General features: G+C 38.3%; 1 protein-coding gene across 2 annotated transcripts; it reads right to left on the reverse strand.

The window, feature by feature from the left end:
• Nucleotides 1–2,072: 2,072 nt before the first annotated feature.
• Nucleotides 2,073–16,715, reverse strand: LOC574688 (proteoglycan 4). 2 transcript variants are annotated; one of them, XM_030983082.1, is made up of 8 exons: nt 16,372–16,715; nt 15,089–15,314; nt 10,486–10,685; nt 9,566–10,054; nt 7,491–7,623; nt 5,316–5,417; nt 4,082–4,276; nt 2,073–3,339 (listed from the first exon to the last, which is right to left on the reverse strand). In XM_030983082.1, exons 1-8 carry the CDS (start codon nt 16,549–16,551, stop codon nt 3,281–3,283), a joined length of 1,584 nt encoding a protein of 527 aa, XP_030838942.1. In that variant the 5' UTR covers nt 16,552–16,715; the 3' UTR covers nt 2,073–3,280. The 2 variants fall into 2 exon arrangements, with proteins under 2 accessions (XP_030838942.1, XP_030838943.1); XM_030983083.1 differs by having other exon boundaries at nt 2,074–3,339; nt 9,566–10,051.
• Nucleotides 16,716–19,715: the final 3,000 nt, after the last annotated feature.

Raw genomic sequence — 19,715 nt, forward strand, 5'->3', positions numbered from 1 at the left:
TAATAGCAGTAAAGGGATGTTCCTTTGTCTACCACAGCAATTGTTGAGGGTAGAATGAGGAACTGTATATTTTGTCCGCTTTCTTTGTCCGTCATATTCATAGTGTATGTCCCTGAAGTAACTCAGGCTTTGCATGAGCTCTCTGGATGAGAACATTCTGGAAGTTTGATGTTTATAATACTGCCTAGGAAAGTGGAATACTTTTTGAAGATGGCACCAAAACTACCTAAACTGGGAGGTGTTTTACAAAGATCCTAAGTCAAACTTAACTCTAAGTTGGACTTCAAAATTATGGAGAGCCATTTGTAACCTTAAAATAAAATATATTCAAAAGCGAAATATTTTAGACTTTTTAAAAATTCCACATCAAGAACATGAAATCTCCTTGATAATAGAAAATATGAATGATTTAAACAATTTATGCCTTTAAAAATAACTTTTACAAAATATTTTCATAGATGCTAACAGCTTTCCATAATTGTTAAGTCCAACTTAGAGATAAGTTCAACTTAGGATCTTTGTGAAACATCCCACAGGACCCATACCATGTATATGTTGGAAATAGAATGCTATAAATTGGAATAAAATATATTCATCCTCTCCAAATTTCACCAAGATAAAGTATTTTGAAGTTGGCAGGAGTGAAAATCTTTGGATATGATATCTAAGCTGCTATACAACTGGACCCACACAATGTACTTCTGAGAGATAAAATGCACTCATTTTGTAAAATATATATTTGCCCTCTTTTTTAATCTCAGAAATTTTGCAAGGTCTAATGAACATTCAGTAGCTTATAACAGTTATTGCAACTTGTCATTGATAACAAGTTCAACTTTTCTTTTTATGCTTTCTGATCGGCTACCACAGTAGCAGAGGTCGACGTTATTTTGAGCTGTTCATTTTTACTTACGTGTGGAAAAAATATGGAGTTCCCCCCCTTTTCAAGACAAAACAGTACACTTTAAACATCAATAGGTACACGTAGGTATGTTATAGACTATGTTACTGATGCTCAGTTGATAATACATTGAACAAATGTCCTAGACAGGCTGGAATGATATCAAATAAAATTCAATCAAAAATACCTCTAAAGTGAGTCCACATCAAAACAAAATAATGCAATTCATTTAACTCTTCTAAAAATGGAGAGAAAAAATATACCTCTGTACTTGTCTACTCAATGTACAATTCAGGAGAATAATTCAAAGAATGTGACATTTTTTTTTGGAAATACAATACTATTTTTATACACAACTCTCATATTTTGGCATTTTATTCACAAATACCATGACATGTACCTTTTCACGTGCTTAGACATACCAGTGGCGAAGGTCAAAGGTCAAATTTCAACAGGGTCTGCAGTTAGCAACAGAGGCAGGATTCAAAGCTTTTTAATGCCACAAACACAACACCAAAACTGATCGATCAGCCTAGCATTATCAAGGGCCAGAGAGGAAACTGGAACCAGTATGACCTATGAAGCTCTGAAAACATCTATTTAAAAGAAACTCTTTCGTTTTATTGTACGACCATAACCATGCTTCAACAAGCTACATAACTCAAATCACAGTTATTGGGTTTTTTATCTTTAAAAATGAGCTGCAACGTGCCTTCTGTTATACATACAGAGCGAAAAAATCTTTTTGTTCCTCCAAAGACATCAAGATTTGCACTCTCATAGAGGTTATTTCTGAATTGATAATTTACCATTACATTGAGTAACATTTCTACATTTATAAATTCCTACTTCTGCAGTATGAAAAGTGTTAATTTAAGTGATGTGTCAATTTTGGTAAATTGCATGGATTAAAAATTAGTGTACAATTAAGCGTCAATGTTTAGTATCATCCAATAAATTTTGAAGTATGATTTCACAACAGGCTTTTGCTTCTTTATTTTTAATCCGTTACGATTGAAAACTACCACAAACTTCCAGTAACACTTCACAAATGTTCATGTGTGAAGGTGTATCTGACATACACACATTACGATAAATATCATCAAACCAAATCTTTCACATGTTTATGATTACTTCAGATTCGAAAAACATTCATACCATAAAATAATTGAATCATCAATGATTATAATACTAAATTTCTGCGATTTCCAAAAGCTTTTAGCCCCAAAATGACTGTCCTTCACAATTCGCGAAAGCATCGTGTTACACGGTATTCATTTCAAATACTAGCAGTCATTTGTCATATAACAACTGAAAACTGCAATCGAAACCTGACTCGACACTAAGATACTGGTAGATTCTAATATAACCTTCGACCACTTCCATTCTTGACCACTTGTGCGGTCACATTAATTGACCGCATAAGTGGTCAGAAACTTATCCTACCAGTATATTGTTATGTTGGTGTATTGTTCTCTCGTGACAAATAATATATTACAGGTGTTTTAAATGAGCTAAGTTTGACCTCAACCATCACTGAAAGTGTTAAAAAGTTAAAAAGACTAAAGATTTATGAGTTCTGGGAGATCATTTGGTAGACCCAAAGTATGAGGAATGACCCTTTATAAAAAAAACATCAAACTTTGTTCAATTGCAGGATTAATTTAAGAATGGAAATTTTTCAGCCTGCAGCATTCTTTAAGGTCATGTGATGTGCTATTCAGTATTCACTGTCTGCTGTTGTCTCCTACGGATAGATCCTTGCACTCCTCTGTGAATTTCGGAAACCACTTTGGAATTTTCTACTCTGTTTTACAATTCTACTACGCCTCCACGTTTGTTCATTCTTTTAAGAATGGAAATTGTGCTGGTTGTCATACTTGTAGATCATAGGTCATAGGTCGAAGGTCATGTTATCCACTGCTGTCTCATTTGGTGGATTGCTCTGCCATCACCACATTTCAATCAAATTTCTGATTTGTCACATAATGTTAATATACTTCGCTATCTCAGTTTGATGGCTGCATTCTTTTACACTGGAAATTGTACCAGTTGTCTTACTTCAAAGGTCAAAGGTCATGTTATCCACTGCTGTCTCTCATATCCTTGTTCAGCTCTGCCATTACCACTTTGGAATTTAAATTCTGGTTACACAAGTTGAGCGCTGTTCAATTGCAGGGGTATTTTCAAAAATTTGGAAATTGTGCTGGTTGTCATAATGAAGGTCATAGGTCAAAGTCATTTTATCCACTGCTGTCTCCCATATCCTTGCACAGCTCTGTTGGTTTCTCTGCCATCTGAAAGGCACGACCCAGGTACAGAGGTCTCTTTAAAAGGCACACAGAGGTCAAGGGCCTCACAGAGATGAAAGGTCAAAGGTCAGACATCCTTTCTGACCTTCTTCTTCTTCTTGACCGGCTTGGCTTCTACCCAGGCATCTGAAGAAAAGAAAAAATTGATGCATTGCAAAATGGAACAAAGACAAGTGAGAAATGCTTCATTCGATACATGAGTTCAAGTAATGCCACTTGAGCAGAGTGAAAAGAGTGTTTAGACCAAAACAAAACTAATTAAGTAGATACTAATGATTGCAGTGACACAGTATTACCTTTGTCTGTGTGTGTGGGGGGGGGGGGTTGTCCAGGGGTAATTTTCTCTGAAGGGGTAGTTTATTCTGTTTCTCTGGGGGGTAGTTCTCACGGGGGAGGGGGGCTCGTCAGAACAGGTGGTGGGGGGGGGTGAATAGTTATCCAAGGTGCTTTAGTAACTGTAATGTTGCACAAGAGCTGAAGCCTGTTACTACAGTTCAAACATCTCTGCTACCTTTTTAATCCAATTATTTCTATTTCCGTGATACACTTGGGTATCACATAGGTGATATACATAGTATTTAACATCTAAATTATTCAAACCCTTACCCAGTTTTGTTATTTATTTATTTTTAAGTATGTGAAAAAATTATTTGTCCCAATTTGTGTTTCTTGATGATGTAACATCGCAAATCTTTTTTTAAAAGATTAAAAAAACAAAAAAACATAGCAAATCTTACATCTAAATGTATTCAACAAAGGCCCTAATTGAACAAATCCACCTTTCATTCTCGAGTTACGAAAAAAACAAAAAAAACATCAAATTTACAAGGGGTATGAATAATTTAGTTATCAACTGCATGTATCTTACCTCCAGTTTCCCCGCCTGTTGCTCCTTCTTTCCTCTCCTCTGATTTTGCCTCAGCACTGGCTGGTGTGGCTGTGCTTGCTGGCTCTGGACTAGAGATGGGTTTGGGAGCCAGTCTCTCTTCTACTGTTTCTACTGCTACTGGTGCTTTTGTCTTGGGCTCTGACGGCGCTTTAGTATCAGGCTCCGATGGTGCACCTGTATGACACGCAGGTAAGGAGAGGTCAAAGGTGGAAGGTCATATCGAGAGTTCAGTGACATAAAGACGTAACTCCATATTTTGCCAAAACGAGTATTTGATATCAAAATGTTCAGAAAAATGTGGGCGTTCCAGGAAACACAAAGAGTTAATTGTAACTCCACCCAATACCCTATTGAAGTCAATGGCTAGTGAAACATAGACTTAACTTCTTAAGGCCCAACTGCTCAGTGAAACATGTACCACTTTTTCTTAAAATGGCCAAAATAGAGTTAAGTCTTTGTGTCACTGACCCCTCGAAATGTGGACCTTGATAATTCAAATGCGCAATTACATTTGTACACATTGCATAGTTGTATATTTCTTCATTTACACCAGCGCCTTTGTTTAGGCAATTTCATGTAGATATTGAATTCATTTAAAATAGGAGTAGTCAAATTGCAAATGGATTAAAGCTTTGTGATAATTCAAATTGCAAAACTTTTCACTCTCTTCAACTAGACACCCATGCTCTGGAATTCCTTGATTAGACTGCGAGACCATAACACCTCTACATATAGAGAGCAAAGTATTTTCTTTTTCATTGAATGGTTTCCTTTAAAGGCATTGTTTAACAATGTTTAAAGTTTTACAAATCTGAGATGCATGGCCCTACATGTTATCAGTTTCTGTGATATGGTGTAATATTGAAGCCCTTAAAAAATTGCGCTTCAGACTGATTGTGAAGTGCTTCAAAAAAGTAATTATTAAGTGACTGGTTTTACCATACTCATTTTTCATGAGAGACTGAAGTGTTATAAAAAAAACTCTTCAAAACCCTTTGGCGAACAGTTTTTGACAATTCCAATTCCAATCATAAATATCTTGATAATCAGACAGGCAATCGGCTTGTAAAAGTCATGGGATTCCTGTTTGACCTAAAGGGTTATAATTATGATTGCAGCATGAGTTAAATCCAGGATTTAGTCTAGAATCTGAGGCAAAGATACCCAATCCCTTTAAGAACCAAGTGCTAATAAGTGAAACTATCCTACTTACCACTAGATGCTATATTGGGTTTGCTGCTTTTTATCGGTTCCACAGGAACTACTTTTGTTGCTGATTTCTTGGCAGATTTCTTTGGAGACTTCTTAGGCGTTCCTAGCGGAAATAAAAAATGACATCCTGATATGTATGTATTATAATAACAGTCATTTAATGGGTATAAAGAGTGTTTTGTGTATCTATTACCCTTTACAGATACCGGTATACAATTACCCTAATCCTCAAATTAAAGAGAAGGTTGAGTTCTGGGAAGAGTTGACAAATAATTTGTGAGCGTTATCATTGTATTATGCAAGTGTGGAAGAACATCAGATAAAAAATGTTTCCTGAAAAGCATGGCTCTTCAAATGCCTTAATTTTGTATAAATCATATATGGCATATAACATCATAAAAATTGGGGCGGATTTTTATGCCACATGTTCATGTAGTCACATATGCATCTTTCTGTGTACAGTGCTTGTAACTTTACCAAAGCTGGGCCAAATTTCTTATCATTTTGATGATTCCAGAACCTTGTGGTACACACCAATATTTATATGCTAGATGATCAACCTCTTCTGATCGATTCCACAACATATCTTTCACAATGCAATCACACGACCAAAACTCAACTTTATCCTTATAGGTAATCCAATTTTTTATGGAAATTTGGAAAATTGGGTGAATAGTGGTTCTTTACAATTTTGGTATATTTGGATGCCCCTGTGGATGTATTATAAGCACTATAAAAGTTAAGCCCCTGAAACACTTCTGCTTTCGAGAAAAATTGAATATAAAAATTTACCGGTGCTCCCGGTAAATTTTGATTAATTTCTAATAGCGCCTACGGCCATATAATGGTAGCTGCGAACATGAAAATCTCAGAATATGTAGTTGTGATATATAATTTCCAAACGGGAATAGCTAATCGGTCAATTTTAGTCAAGAAGCATTGTTTCATAGCTTAAGTGATATCTTGACCTTGAGAAGGAGCTATACAACATAAAGAGTTTATTATTTACAATTTCATCACTTTAGACTCTATTTCAACCGAGACAATGATAACTGAATATTGTAGGATCGCATATGCTTCAAATATGTTCATTTGAACCAAATTCATGACCCCATACCAAAACTTTGTATTAGCTTTAAGCTTGCCTGCACACAATGTATGCACATTCCCCACTCCCTGGAGAGCCTTCCAGCCCAGGAGCAACTTTGGCTAAGTGGAAAATCATAGCAAAATGCTAAGTCAAATACTAATACTTGTGCAAATTTTAAAACTCTGAGCACATCTCTCAATTATTTCCAAAAATAAATGATACCAACGAGTAAAATAGTTTGTAAGGTAATATTGAATATTTCAAGAAATGATATTCTACATAACATAGAATCTAAGGCTATTTAAAATAGTGGGTTCTCGTATCCCGTTCATGTCTGTCAGACGTGACACTCCTGGCGCTCCACAATTATTACCCCGGCTTTAGTACGGCTGCCATTATGGTGCTCTAGCATTTCAAGGAATCAATTCCTGCCAGGTACCCATTTACCTCACCTGGGTCAAGTGTGGCAAATGCAGATTATTATTTTGACAAAGGACATTAATGCCATGGAAGGGGAGGGGGGGGGGGGGGGACTTGAACCGTGAACCATGTGATTCACAGTCCAGTGACATATCCACTAGACCAAGACACCTCAGCAGGTGTGGTGTCTTGGTCTTATACATCCAAAGCCTAGCTTGCACTTAAAAGGGAAGTCCATTCTGATATTAAGTTGGCATTAAGTCGCCGTAGCAATTGGACAATTAGACACACCTTAGCCATGCCCTATAGCGGTTCCATGACGACCGTATGTAGGGCGTACGGAGGCCTTGCGGCTACCTTGCGTCTGCCTTGGTATTTGTCAAACACCTATGGCCACCGCAGGGACGGCCTAAGGCGACCGTGCATCATCACTTCAAAGACCGTACGGCAGCCACAGGTTTTGTGTCTCCACAAATTTGAAATACGCCGTGCGGCTACCCTAACATTTGTGACTGCTACAGTATGTGACCGTGGGAATGCTGCAGCAGCCCTATAATTGCTATTGGCCGTGGATATTTTTGACCCCACGGCCGCTGGGCAAATGTGATCTAGACATAACCTAACCCCATCACAACCATACCTATTTTCACTGAAACCTGCTCTTACCTTGCTTTTCCTTGACTGGGCTAGCGGGTTTGGCACTGGGTGTGGTGGCAAGGGGCTGGCTGGCAGGGACCTCTGGCAAATTGGAGGGCAGTGCTGGTGCAGGGCTTGCCGGAGCTGATGCTGGAGTCTGGGCCTATGGGAAATTTGGAAGAAGATGAATTCACATTTGTAATGATGGTAATAGTAAGTACTTGGATATGCTTTACAGATTGGCAAACCATATAAGAATTACATCAGAACTGCAGACATTCGAGAGCAACTACAGTGTAGTTGTGGCAAAGGGCTGGCTGACAAGGCTCACTGGCAAATTCTTGCTATCGTCAATACCCCAAATGCCCGGATGTTAATTTCAAGAACCCATTTCCACTCTGGGATAGGCATAGCTTGGTGACTTCAAGCGATTTTTTGAAGCTAGAATAACAAACATGAATCACAAATCAAAACGCCGTTAAAAAATATGGTTACATGGTTATCAAGCAAATTTTCATCAACGCTGATTCTCGCTCATTTCAAGCCCAGCCACTGCTCATCACACTGTGCATTTTGACCCAGGAAGTATAGGTCAACTTCGCAGCGTGCTTTCTGTCTGTGTTTACAGTCGATTGTCGGTCAAACCGGAAGCAGGCCATCATAATGATGCTATAGAATCATGATTGAGATCTCCATTCGTTCGAGCAATTTTTAGCGACCGTGATTCTGCAGAATCACGATACAAAACGCATCTTTTTCACAATTTTATGTTTGCATTTTTAACATGTTTATTTGTATGACCGACGAAAAATCGCTTGAACGCAACCGTGTTTTAAACTTAACGTCTTTTTTCACTGACCGGTTTTTCTCAATTTTAGGCTTCTATTAAAACCAACTTAATATCAGGGTGGACTTCCTCTTTGGTGTAAATTATCCTTTGCTCTTTTAGTATCATTTCCTTTTCCTCTATATCAACATATGAGTTAACATTATTCTAAAACACTTTACATGTATATCCTGCATAATGTCAATATGGTTTTTCCAATTCCAATTTCCCTTTTATTGTGACTATAATAGCAGATACATTGACCAAACAACTTAATTTGTTAAATAACAATATTAGCCTACCAACAGGATATGAAATCAATACTTATTGAGAAGAAAAAAAAGGAAACCTAAAACCTAGGTCTATGAAACTGGACAGAGATATGTATCAATAGAAAATAATATTTTTTAATGTTCTTGAGATAACAATTTAGATAACCACAGCGTCAATTTTGAAACATATACTCTTCTTATCAGGAATAATAGATACATTTCTTAAAGGTAATACAAAGTTTTGGAAAATTCTGACAATTGGCTGGATAGTGATTCTTTAAAATTTTGATATATTTGGATGCCCCTGTGGATGTATTATAAGCACTAGAAAATTTAGCCCCTAAAACACTCCTGCTTTCGAGTAAAATTGAATAAATTTTAAATAGCGCTTGCGGCCATACAATTGTAGCTGTGACCATGAAAATCTCAGAATATGTAGTTGTGATATATAATTTCCAAACAGAAATTGCCAATCGGTTGAAGAATCAGTCAAGAAACATTGTTTTATGGCTTAATTAATATCTTGACCTTGAGAGGGAGCTTTACAACATAAAGAGTTTATTATTTACAATTTCCTAACTTTAGACTCAATTTCAACCGCGACAACGATCACTGAATATTGTAGGATCGTATGCTTCCAATATGTTCATTTGAACCAAATTCATGACCCCATACTAAAACTCTGTAATAGCTTTAATGCGTAGATAAATGGATCAGCTCTCATGGAATAAACTACCAGAAAATCTAAAAAAATTGTGGTACTGTTGACAACTTTAAGACGCGTCTTAAAACATTTCTTTTCAAAAATGCTTTCCAATGTTAACGAGAGGACGTATGTTGGGCATACCTCACTCTCCTTATGTTACTCTATCCACCTTTCCTTCTCACTCTTTCTTATAGCGCATAGAGACATATTGTGATATGCGCTATATAAGTATGGTATATTATTAATATAAGTATGGTATATTATTAATATAAGTATGGTATATTATTATTTCGTGTCATACCTTGCCCTTTTTCTTTTTGCTCTTCTTTGACTTTGTGACTGTGAACTCCTCCTCTACCTCCTCGGCCTTGCCCTCAGGCTCCATCGGCGCATCCCCACTTTCTGTCGGTTCCACTGCACTCTCACTCGGTACCTCCTGTGCACCGTCAGTGGCCACGCTCGGTTCCTCGGGCTTCTCGGACGGTATCGTGGATGCAAAGTCGGCGAGGGCAGCTGCAGCTGCTGCTGCTTTCTTTTTCTTTCTCGAGCTTTTGCTACTGGTGGTGGAAGGTGACTCCACTGCCGCAGGAGGGGCGGCAGCTAGAGTCTCCGGAGCTTTCTTCGCTTCTACCTTTTCCTCAGATTTCGTCTGCTCTTCAATCTCGGGAGTTTTCTTCTCTTCGACCTTTTCCACAGATTTTGTCTCTTCTTCTTCAGTCTCGGGAGCTTTCTTCGCTTCAACTTTTTCTACGGATTTTGTCTCTTCTTCAGTCTGGGTGGCAGCATTCTGCTGACGAAATATTACAAACATATCATCACATCATACAACAGTCAAGTAATGTGAAATATCCCAATATCACATTTGGAGACAGTGGAATAAAAGCAAAAAACTTCAAAATCTGAATATGGCTCTAAGATGACACAAATATTTGCCTGGTTAGCTTTGCCATTGGTGAACTGTGAGTAAAGATCTGTGTGAGGGTTTCTTCTACCCGGAGGGAGGGGGGCGGGGCTTCATAACCCCCCCCCCCCCCCCCATTGCTTCTACCCTCTGGCCCTACGTCACAAACCCTTCTCCTTCAAATAAATATTTTCATCTCCATCAAATAAACAAAACTACCAGAACCACATGAAGACATTTCCAACGGTCTATCTAATCACATCTTCATTCCCATTCCTTTCACTCTCGATCTCTTGCTGTTTCTGTTTGGCAACACCCACCTCTGCAGTCATATTAGACTCTCCAACAGCCGCTTGCTCGGTGGCTTTGGGGCTGCTCTGTGCACTGTCCCATGAGGCCGTCATCTTGTAAGGCCTGGGGGAGAGCCTAGCTGGGCCTTGACTGGTGACCTCTTTGTGGCCTGCATTCTGCTTGTTCTGCTTGCGCTCCTTCTTGGAAATGGGGGTGATCCACCCTTCACCTGTAGCCAAGTATATTATCATTGGAATGTTAACATCATGTGCAAAAGTAATTGTCACCAGGAGTACGAAATTGCTGCTTAACATACATACGTCATGTATGCAACTATTCTGCGTAACAATCATAGAAAAACTGAACATAAATTACTTAAGGTTCAAAGCAAAATATTATATTGGACTACATTACATGTATGTAAAAAATATTTGAGGCATTTATATGTGATTTACTTCTTCTGAGAAGAAAAAAAAATGACATGTGTGTTCATGTTAATCTGTTTTGGGGTTGTTTTTTTTTGCAATATCAAAATACTTAGTAACTGTGAACTGTCATCATTGTCATAGTATTTCTTGAAAATATTTGAGGCATTTATATGTGATTTACTTCTTCTGAGAAGAAAAAAAATGACATGGGTGTTCATGTTAATCTGTTATTTTTTTTTTTTAATTTCTTCAATATCAAAATACTTAGTAAATAGTAGCTGTGAACTGCCATCATTGTCATAGTATTTCTTGAAGGATGTCAACTACAACTAATTGAAATAGATCTTTAATATACACTCACCCAATTCAAAACCCAAATGCCCCAATCTACACGTAAGGTGCATGTACAGTATGTGTACTTTTATAGCATAAAACACTAGACATCAGTGATATGTACTTTCATTGAATAAAATGAACATTTTATATATGAGGCACTCATGGAGGTAACTGTAACTGAATTCTTGAATTCTGATATGTATGAAATTTACTTTATCAAATGAAGACCTCATGGGTAGAGCTCAAATTCAATCATTCTCAATTTCTCCTCCTCATTCATCAGTAATTTTCAACTCTTTGAACAAAGTCCTAAACATCAAAGCAACTAACTATGTACATCTTATTAGCTTCAGATTAAATACAAACAGAAAACTGTTGGAGAATATTGATGCCCTGTGGAGAATCTGATGACTCAGATTTTCCAGGAAACTTTCACGTGAAATACCGCCTTGGAATCTCTCCACCCACATACCAACCATGATAACATAAACATACTTGTTGTAACTCAAGTGATTTGTCCAAAAGAGACCAGTAATGGGGATTCTAAGTTAATATGTACATTGTAGAGCCTGTATGTGTTGGCAGTGCACCTTGTTAAAAATGTGAAATTGAGGGGATGGACTTAGATTAGGGGCACCACTGTGTCTCGGAGGGGGGAGGGGGGCTGGTAAAGTCAAGCCCTGCAATGACTATACAAGACAATTGTATTTTTTTTCTCTATATAGACCTATTCTTCACATATCCCAAACACCATCTTGAAACATTATTGATTTTTTTTCGTCTATCATTTACTCTGTTACATGTAACTATGACTGTGAAAAAAATTAATTCAATATGGATCAACATCAATAAATACAACAAAAAGAAATACTGTGCAACACATCTACTTATCTATTACAAGTGTAAATTCAACTCGATTTGTGTTAATTATAAATTGTGTGGTGATAAAGCAACTTAGAATTGATCAATCAAAACCACCTGACTGATAGCTTTATTTTTCAAGATTAGACTGCGTAGACTTGTTTCACTTGTTAAAATTGGAATGGAAACTGGAAAGCAGCAATGCAATACTTCATGAATTGATTGTAAATATTGATCAACAAAGACAAATCTCACTTCCTGCACGGGATTCAGAAAGGTCTGCTTTGAAGCACAAGCTGGCTTTGTACATTGTCTGTTTTTTCCTTCTTCCTTTTTTCAACACTGGGTAATACTATACACACAGCCCTAGACATAACTTTCCTCAATTTCAAACTCAGTCAAGATTAAAAGAAACAGCAAGAACTGAAATACTGGGAGGCCTCAGATTTTTGCTGTTAGCACTTATAAATTTTCAAGATTTAGCCTGGTACCAAAAATAGAATATCAAATATAAAAATTGAAAATAAGAATAAAACAAAAACAAACACCTATAGCCAGGGCTTCGTTTCTGAAGGGCATCTGGATCTAATTCTAGAGTTTGTATGCATAAGAGTTGAGACCGATATAACATTTTGAGGTTCTTGACTGAGATTTTAGACACCCTTGTGTCCAAGAGTCCTGTGACATGTTAATGTTGAGCCCAGCTTTAGCTCTATATCATAAAAGGCAAAACAGGGTTACAGACTTACAGCATTGTTGACTAGGTGAATTATTTTTATACCATATTTAATATCATTATTTTTACCATTAATGTCTTCTTATCATTATTCATCATTATCATTAACAAAATACAGCATTTAAGGGCTACAATTTAATCTTAGAAGCAAATGACTGAACAACAGCATGGGATGATTTTAACCACATCTGGATATGAGAGATGAGAAGTACATTCCATCATACTAGTTTGTAATTTGTGATCATTTCATGATAAATTTACTTTAGCATCAACACTGCTGCTACCCGGCATTGTAAAGAACCATGAGTACCATTTTCCACCCCACATGCTATTACGAAGACACCCAACCCTTTTTTTTAAATCCACATCACTTAATGTTGGCCCCTTGACGGATACCCAATTTTTTATATTTTTTTTAGGGGAAACCAAATTTTAAATGCATAAGATAAAGCCTGATTCTTCTTCCTCTACTCCACTAAAAGTCCTGTTCCTCTCAATCTGTCCTGTATGTTCCAAATTCTTTATACCTCCATGATTGTTCTGTGAAAGTAAAATACTTTTGCTGACGTGCATCTCAATCTACCCAATACCCAATTATGACATAAATGGCTCTATCGCCATAAATCGTAGTCCGGGTGATCCTACACTTTACATGTATATGCTCCTGGGCCAATTACAGTCCAAGGGAAGTCCACCTTGATATTAAGTTGGTTTTAATAGAAGCAGAAAAACGAGAGAAGCAGAAAAATGAGAGGAACAGGTCAGTAATAGTTATTATTTGTGACAAGTTCACAAGCACAAATCAGCGCCTTCGACTGTAACTCACAGTAAAATAAAGGTCCTTCCCCGCGTGGTTTTTGATCAGGGACCTAGCCTGCTCCCTGCGGAGTCGGCCCCCAAAATAGGGGGGCATCTTATACACAGGTGCGTCTTATCCACAGAGATTTACAGTAATCTGACTTTGCTCAAACTTCCACTAAACTGCTTTCTCTCATTTTTGTGCATTTATTAAAACCAACTAAATATTAGGGTGTATTTCTTCTTTAAAGTGCGGGTTCATAGAAAATCACAAATATGGCAAATAGCGTATTACTAGAAACTGGTAAGCTAACAGATGGCCATCATGTAAGTTTTAGTTCAACTACATATCGGGTGATTTATAAAAATACAAATAAAACAACCTCTATAGCATCTGGTATATGCGAGAGATTCGCCGGAAAAATAACAATGTTTTAATGCCGTCACAATATGAACCAACCCTGCCCAAGCAGACGACACCCCATAAAGAATGAACATAATTGCAATGCTTTTATTTCTCAAATTATAATGAGTTTAGTGTATATAAATGTGATGGAATTTTACACCATTCAAAAAGGGATATGACCCCCATTCTGAAAACTAAATTCTTTTGTTTGTAAATACACAGGATAGGGGTTAATGAACAATCAAAGAAACCACACTTTCAAATTAAAAAACCTCCGGAATGATAGCATGGACGTCATTTGTTCCCTCTTGAAACGCTGAACATGCCGCGGTGTATGCAGCTGAAAATACAATGGCGTCCTATTTTGTTTACAAGCGACAGATTCCTTTTTCTTCTTTTTTCCTTGCTTTTTTCATCCAAATAATACCATGCACGGGGTTTAGAGTGAGGCAATAGATTAAACATTTCGCCTGAGGGTATTGAAGTAAGAGAAAAAACTGAAGAAAAGATGACAAAACAGGCAGTGAAATTGTGTGAGATGTCATGGGACATCGTCTGCTTGTGCACATCATGTTCAACATGTGACGTCATATCTCAGCAGCGACCGGAGAGCTTTTCAGGTGCTATGTCGGGGCTGTATCTAAGCGTTTTGTAATTGTTAATAATCATTACTTTGAATGTTGTCTTAGCATTGGCTTTTGATAACCTTGGCCAATCAAAGTGTCACCTTTGCAATAATGACATTAAAGTTAGTTTTTTAAATCAATGAATTTTCTCTTTAAAGCCTATTTGCACTAGTTTGGCAAGGAGGGATTTAGACCTCCCCGCATGGTCACTGGCAGGTGGTTATCTCATAAAATCAGCTCTCAATTAACATAAGAAAAAGGGGACCATGGGGGATCAATGGGTACCACTTAGGCATTGTCGGCTGTATAGAGGGCGCATCTGGCGCAAGTAGCTACAAGTAGTGCAATCCCGCTTTAAGGTTACATGTAGGTTTGGGTATGGGTTAGTCAACTCAAGGGTAAAGTGTTTAGTCAAGGATTGAAGTTTTTCTGAATACTTGCCTCCTTCTTGCTCCTCTTTCTGCTGCTGCTTGCCAGCACCCTCGTTGGTCTTCTTCTGCTTTGCGGCACTGTTATTTGTCGTGATCTTAGGTACTGCCGGCTTAGCCTTCTTAGGCGAGGCATTGCTACTGCTACTGCTTGGAGATGCTGTCTTGACTGGTGCTACTTTCTCCCGGTTCTCTTTCTGTGTTGGTACTGACCCATTGGTACTTGCTTTCTCTGGCTTCTGTGAAGATAAAACAAGTTAAGTCTGCATGGTTAGGCTTACATTTCCCACAAGACATGCATATATTGCCTGTTTGGAGCCAGAAGGGCATTAACCCAAATATTTTACTACAGATTTAACGCCCTTCTGGCTCTGGCTCTGGCTCATACTGTACAATTGCATGAGCAGAAGTTCAGAACTCAACTTTGTCTTTGTCTACAAGTTTTAAGGTATTTTTTGTCTGTGATCTCAATAACAAAGATGATATGAAGTCACAACATTTAAACTACATACATAAAAGCATCAGATTCTTCAGACAACTTACATACATATCTTAAAGACTCTAGGTAATTCTCTGGTTTCTGCCTAACATAGAAAAATAGCCTGGAAAGAGAATAGTTATGCAATCGCGATTACTACTCGTGATACCTCACTTTCATGGCCACATACTTACTAAGGGTTAGGGTTGGTTGAATTTTAGGCCGTTTGAGGTATCGCAATCGTAAGTGCGTATCTATTCTATCCTATTCTATTCTATCTTTCCTTTTTTCTTCTACTTTGGCCTTTGGGCGGAATCAGGAGAATTACATGTACCAGACTCCTATAATCAGTGGAAAGAATGTTATCCTATGATTCGATCCCTACTATAAATTAAGTAACTGGGATCGAATGCAGCCGAGCTCAAACACTCTCAGAGTCGGAGACGGAGTTACGGCCAAAATTTTTGTAAGAAACTTCTCTCACAACAAAGATTCCCGACATTCATCACATGAAACAGATTGCGATTTTGACCATGTACATCTGCGTCAATCATTTGATATTCATTTCTGATTTTGATAACATTTAAAAGTGTTTATTTGATGGAAAGATGGCTGAAAAATGACAGACATGAACAGATTTGATATCAATGAATTGAACTTTGAGTTTGAAGAACGTTATCAAGACCAACGAGAGCACCTGAAGAGTTCATTTTTAACAGTAACACACCTGAGCAATGCACACTAGATTATACACAGAATAGCATTTCACATCGTCAAATTTCAATAGCTTTATAGTTGAGAGAGATGAATAAACATACCGAGGTCACTCTTTTTCTGCCGCGTCTTGATTTCTTGTCATTGGATTCATCATCAAAATCGAAACTCGGTGGCTGCGGACTCGTCATGCGAAATCCAAACATGAAGACAAGACAAACCAGCACAATCACGGCTAAAACCGGGATTGTAATGTGCGGTGGAACGACGCTTTGGACATCCATGTTGGGTTATCAACCGTCACCTAAAACTCGTGAAATTCGTAGTCATTTAGGAGTTCGTTTTCGTTTTCAAGTTCACCAGCTGTTCACAAGTTTCATTCGTGTCACTGCATGATTTTTAGCGTGCAAAACATAAATGGCCGATTTTGTACACGTACGTACGTAGTGACGCACAAACTAGATTTGTTCCAGTAGTTTGTAATATCTATAAACTCAGCAATTATTTTTTTTTCAATTGAATTTAACTCTTATCTATTTTGTACAGGCATAAACATTAAAATAGTTCTTAGTTTTATTCAATATCCACTTATGATTGTATTCTTCCCTTTAAATGTATTTTAATTTTAATCACAATAAACAAAAGACTTGAACGAAGCTATCAATTACATCCTCCGCAGCCACGTAAGCGTAACATTTGCGATGTTATTGATACATCCACGCTGAGTTTCGAGAAATTGCGAAATAATAATTCGCAATAACAGAAAATCTTGGTTCAAGGGACTTTCGATGGAGTGGTGGATGTAGGCTCAAAAGATAAGAGGAGGGACACCGCCCCCCCCCCCCCCCACACCCCCTGCATAGACACGCGTCCATCCAATCCCGGTGGATTCACCCTTGACCATTGTGGAAGCCTTTGAAATGAGGGTTAGATTAGATGAGGGCGATTAATTCCCAAGATCTTAGCTGGAAAATTAACATGGGGGAGGGGGGGGGGGGTATACTCACACATTAAGACATACGAGGTGTGCCGCTCTATTAACTGGGTCATTTTTCACACAAAAATTCCTTAACAAGGGTCCCATCTTTAACCCCAAAAAAATCCCTAGACATGGGTCAATTCAGCATCAAAATTGTAAAAAAATGGGCTTTATTTCGAGAAAAATCCCCCAAAATGACCCTTAAAACAAGCGCGTATAGCCAGGATTTCATTTTAAGGGGGGGGGGCGGAAGTGAGCACATATACATATTTAAACGTCTTTGACGCGAAGCGTGCAAATCACTTAAAGAGCGGCGCGTAGGGGGGGGGGGTGGGTGCAGAGAGGGGGAGTTTCCCCCCTCCCGCGCGAAGCGCAGAAGCTTTGAAAAAAGATGATTCGTTGTACCTTTCTCGACTCGTAATCCTTGTCTGAATTCAGTCCGCCCCTCCTGCGCATAGCGCGGAAGCTTTGACGTATAATTAGACAAAGAAGACGATTCGTTGTACCTTTCTCGACCCTTAAATCCTTATCTGAATTCAATTTCCTCCCCTCCCGCGCAAAGCGCGGAAATTTGAAGTTTCATTAAATTATTAGAGAAAGAAGACGACTCGAAGTACCGTTCTCGACTCTTAATCCTTGTCTGAATTCAGCCCCCCCCCCCACCCCACCCCTCCCCCTCCTTGTCCGATGCTGAGCTTTAGAGAGAAAAAATAGAATTTCATATCTTGATCATAGTGAATCAGGGCGTTAAACAGGGACATGGGGTCGGCAAACAGGCGGTTAATTGCTCCCTTTTCATTGGAAGTAGAGAATAAATTTCGAATGCCTCCAATCAAAGCGCCCTTCCCCCGGTCCACCCAGTGAAAAAATGACAATCGAACTGAGCTAATTACTAGGCTCACAGTCACAGAGAACTATATCCATGCATTTCTGCTTTCCCCAAAGCTTTTGGGGAGAAACAAAATTCAAAACTTAAAGAACTATTGGTCGAACTTTTAAAACCAACTATAGAGCGACAATAAATATATCTGTCATAACCAAAAAGGTATTCAGTTCTATCTTATCACGCTTGTGATTTATTATCTCTCCATGATGCATGAGAAGATAGCTATAACCTAGGAATAAAATGACTTTGTTTGAATAAATCAACTGAAATCACCAAACGGAGTGACGTATAGCTATAGAGCATGGAAGCACGTGCCACTCGCTCCCCCCCCCCAAAAAAAAAATCGAGGGTGAAAATTAAAGAAAAGAGAGACTAGGGAACCCAGAGAAAAAGGGACGAGAAAGAAAATGTCTGGACCATCTCACGTACCTGCTTTCGGGGCTCTAGCCTCCCCTAAAAAAAGGAGTTGATTCCCCTCCCAATTTTTCTTAATTATTCTAGCACGTGTATAAAATAAATGCAAAACCCTCAGTTCCCCCATCCCCTATTAAAGTCAGGGGCGGATCCAGCCGGCGGCAGGGGAGGGGCCAAAGAGGGGGCCCAATTCGTGAGAAAATATTTGGTGGCGAAACAGCCAGTCGGTGAATAAGCGGTTAGTGAGCACTAATTTTTATGTTGCCCTCGAAAATTTAAAAATCGCGCCCCCCTCCCCCGTCCTTGAGCACCAGAGGAGGGGGTACTGGATCCGCCACTGCCCTAAGTCGCATCCTACAAATTAGTTCCGTAGAACCTCGCCTTGGAAAATGCCCTCGATCCTTCGTTTCTTTGACCTGAATTTGTTCTTCCATCTTCAAAAATACAAGTGCCGTAAATAAATTCGGGAAGTTTTCTTGGTTTGTAGCTCAAATATATTTTTTCATAAATTATTACACAAAATAAGGGACAAGCTACAGAACAACCAGGTATATTAAACTCACATATCCCTGGAACAACCAATTCAACAGACAATCCTCAGACATCTCCATAATAGTTAAGAGCGCCCTCTCTCAAACTTAAAACGCGCACCGTCGTAAATTTGTCCCAAAATCATGTTCAAAATGTTTCTTCGTTCGTGAATCTATTGTAGTTTCAAGTTACTCTTTCGAAAGAATTGTTATCCTTTTGCTCATCCTTATGAAAAAAATATAAAGAACTGATAGGACTATACTACAACTCCGTCCTACTATGTCTTCATTGATCGCAACAATCCTTCTTTTTTTTCTTTCTTTTTCTTGAAGAAAAAAAATGTAAAACACGTGAATTTAACCCTTTTTTGTTATAAAAGGAGACAGACCCCTTCCCTGACGCTCAAGGGGGAGGGGAGGGGGGGGGGGGATGAGTGCTCTGAGATTTTCAAATTTTCGGGCGGAAAAATAAAATAGCGCTCACTACCAAAAAAAATCTCCAAAAATAAAGTGCTTCCCTGTGACAAACAAATGCCTCTTTCGAATTCCAAGTAAACATATTATGACCCTTTTGCAAAGTGCCCCTCCAGATATGTATTGCGCATTTTTACAATGTGTGACCGGAACAAATTTTCTTGT

The sequence above is a fragment of the Strongylocentrotus purpuratus genome, unplaced genomic scaffold, assembly GCF_000002235.5.
Source record: "Strongylocentrotus purpuratus isolate Spur 01 unplaced genomic scaffold, Spur_5.0 spur5_scaffold_13, whole genome shotgun sequence".
Classification (NCBI taxonomy): domain Eukaryota; kingdom Metazoa; phylum Echinodermata; class Echinoidea; order Camarodonta; family Strongylocentrotidae; genus Strongylocentrotus; species Strongylocentrotus purpuratus.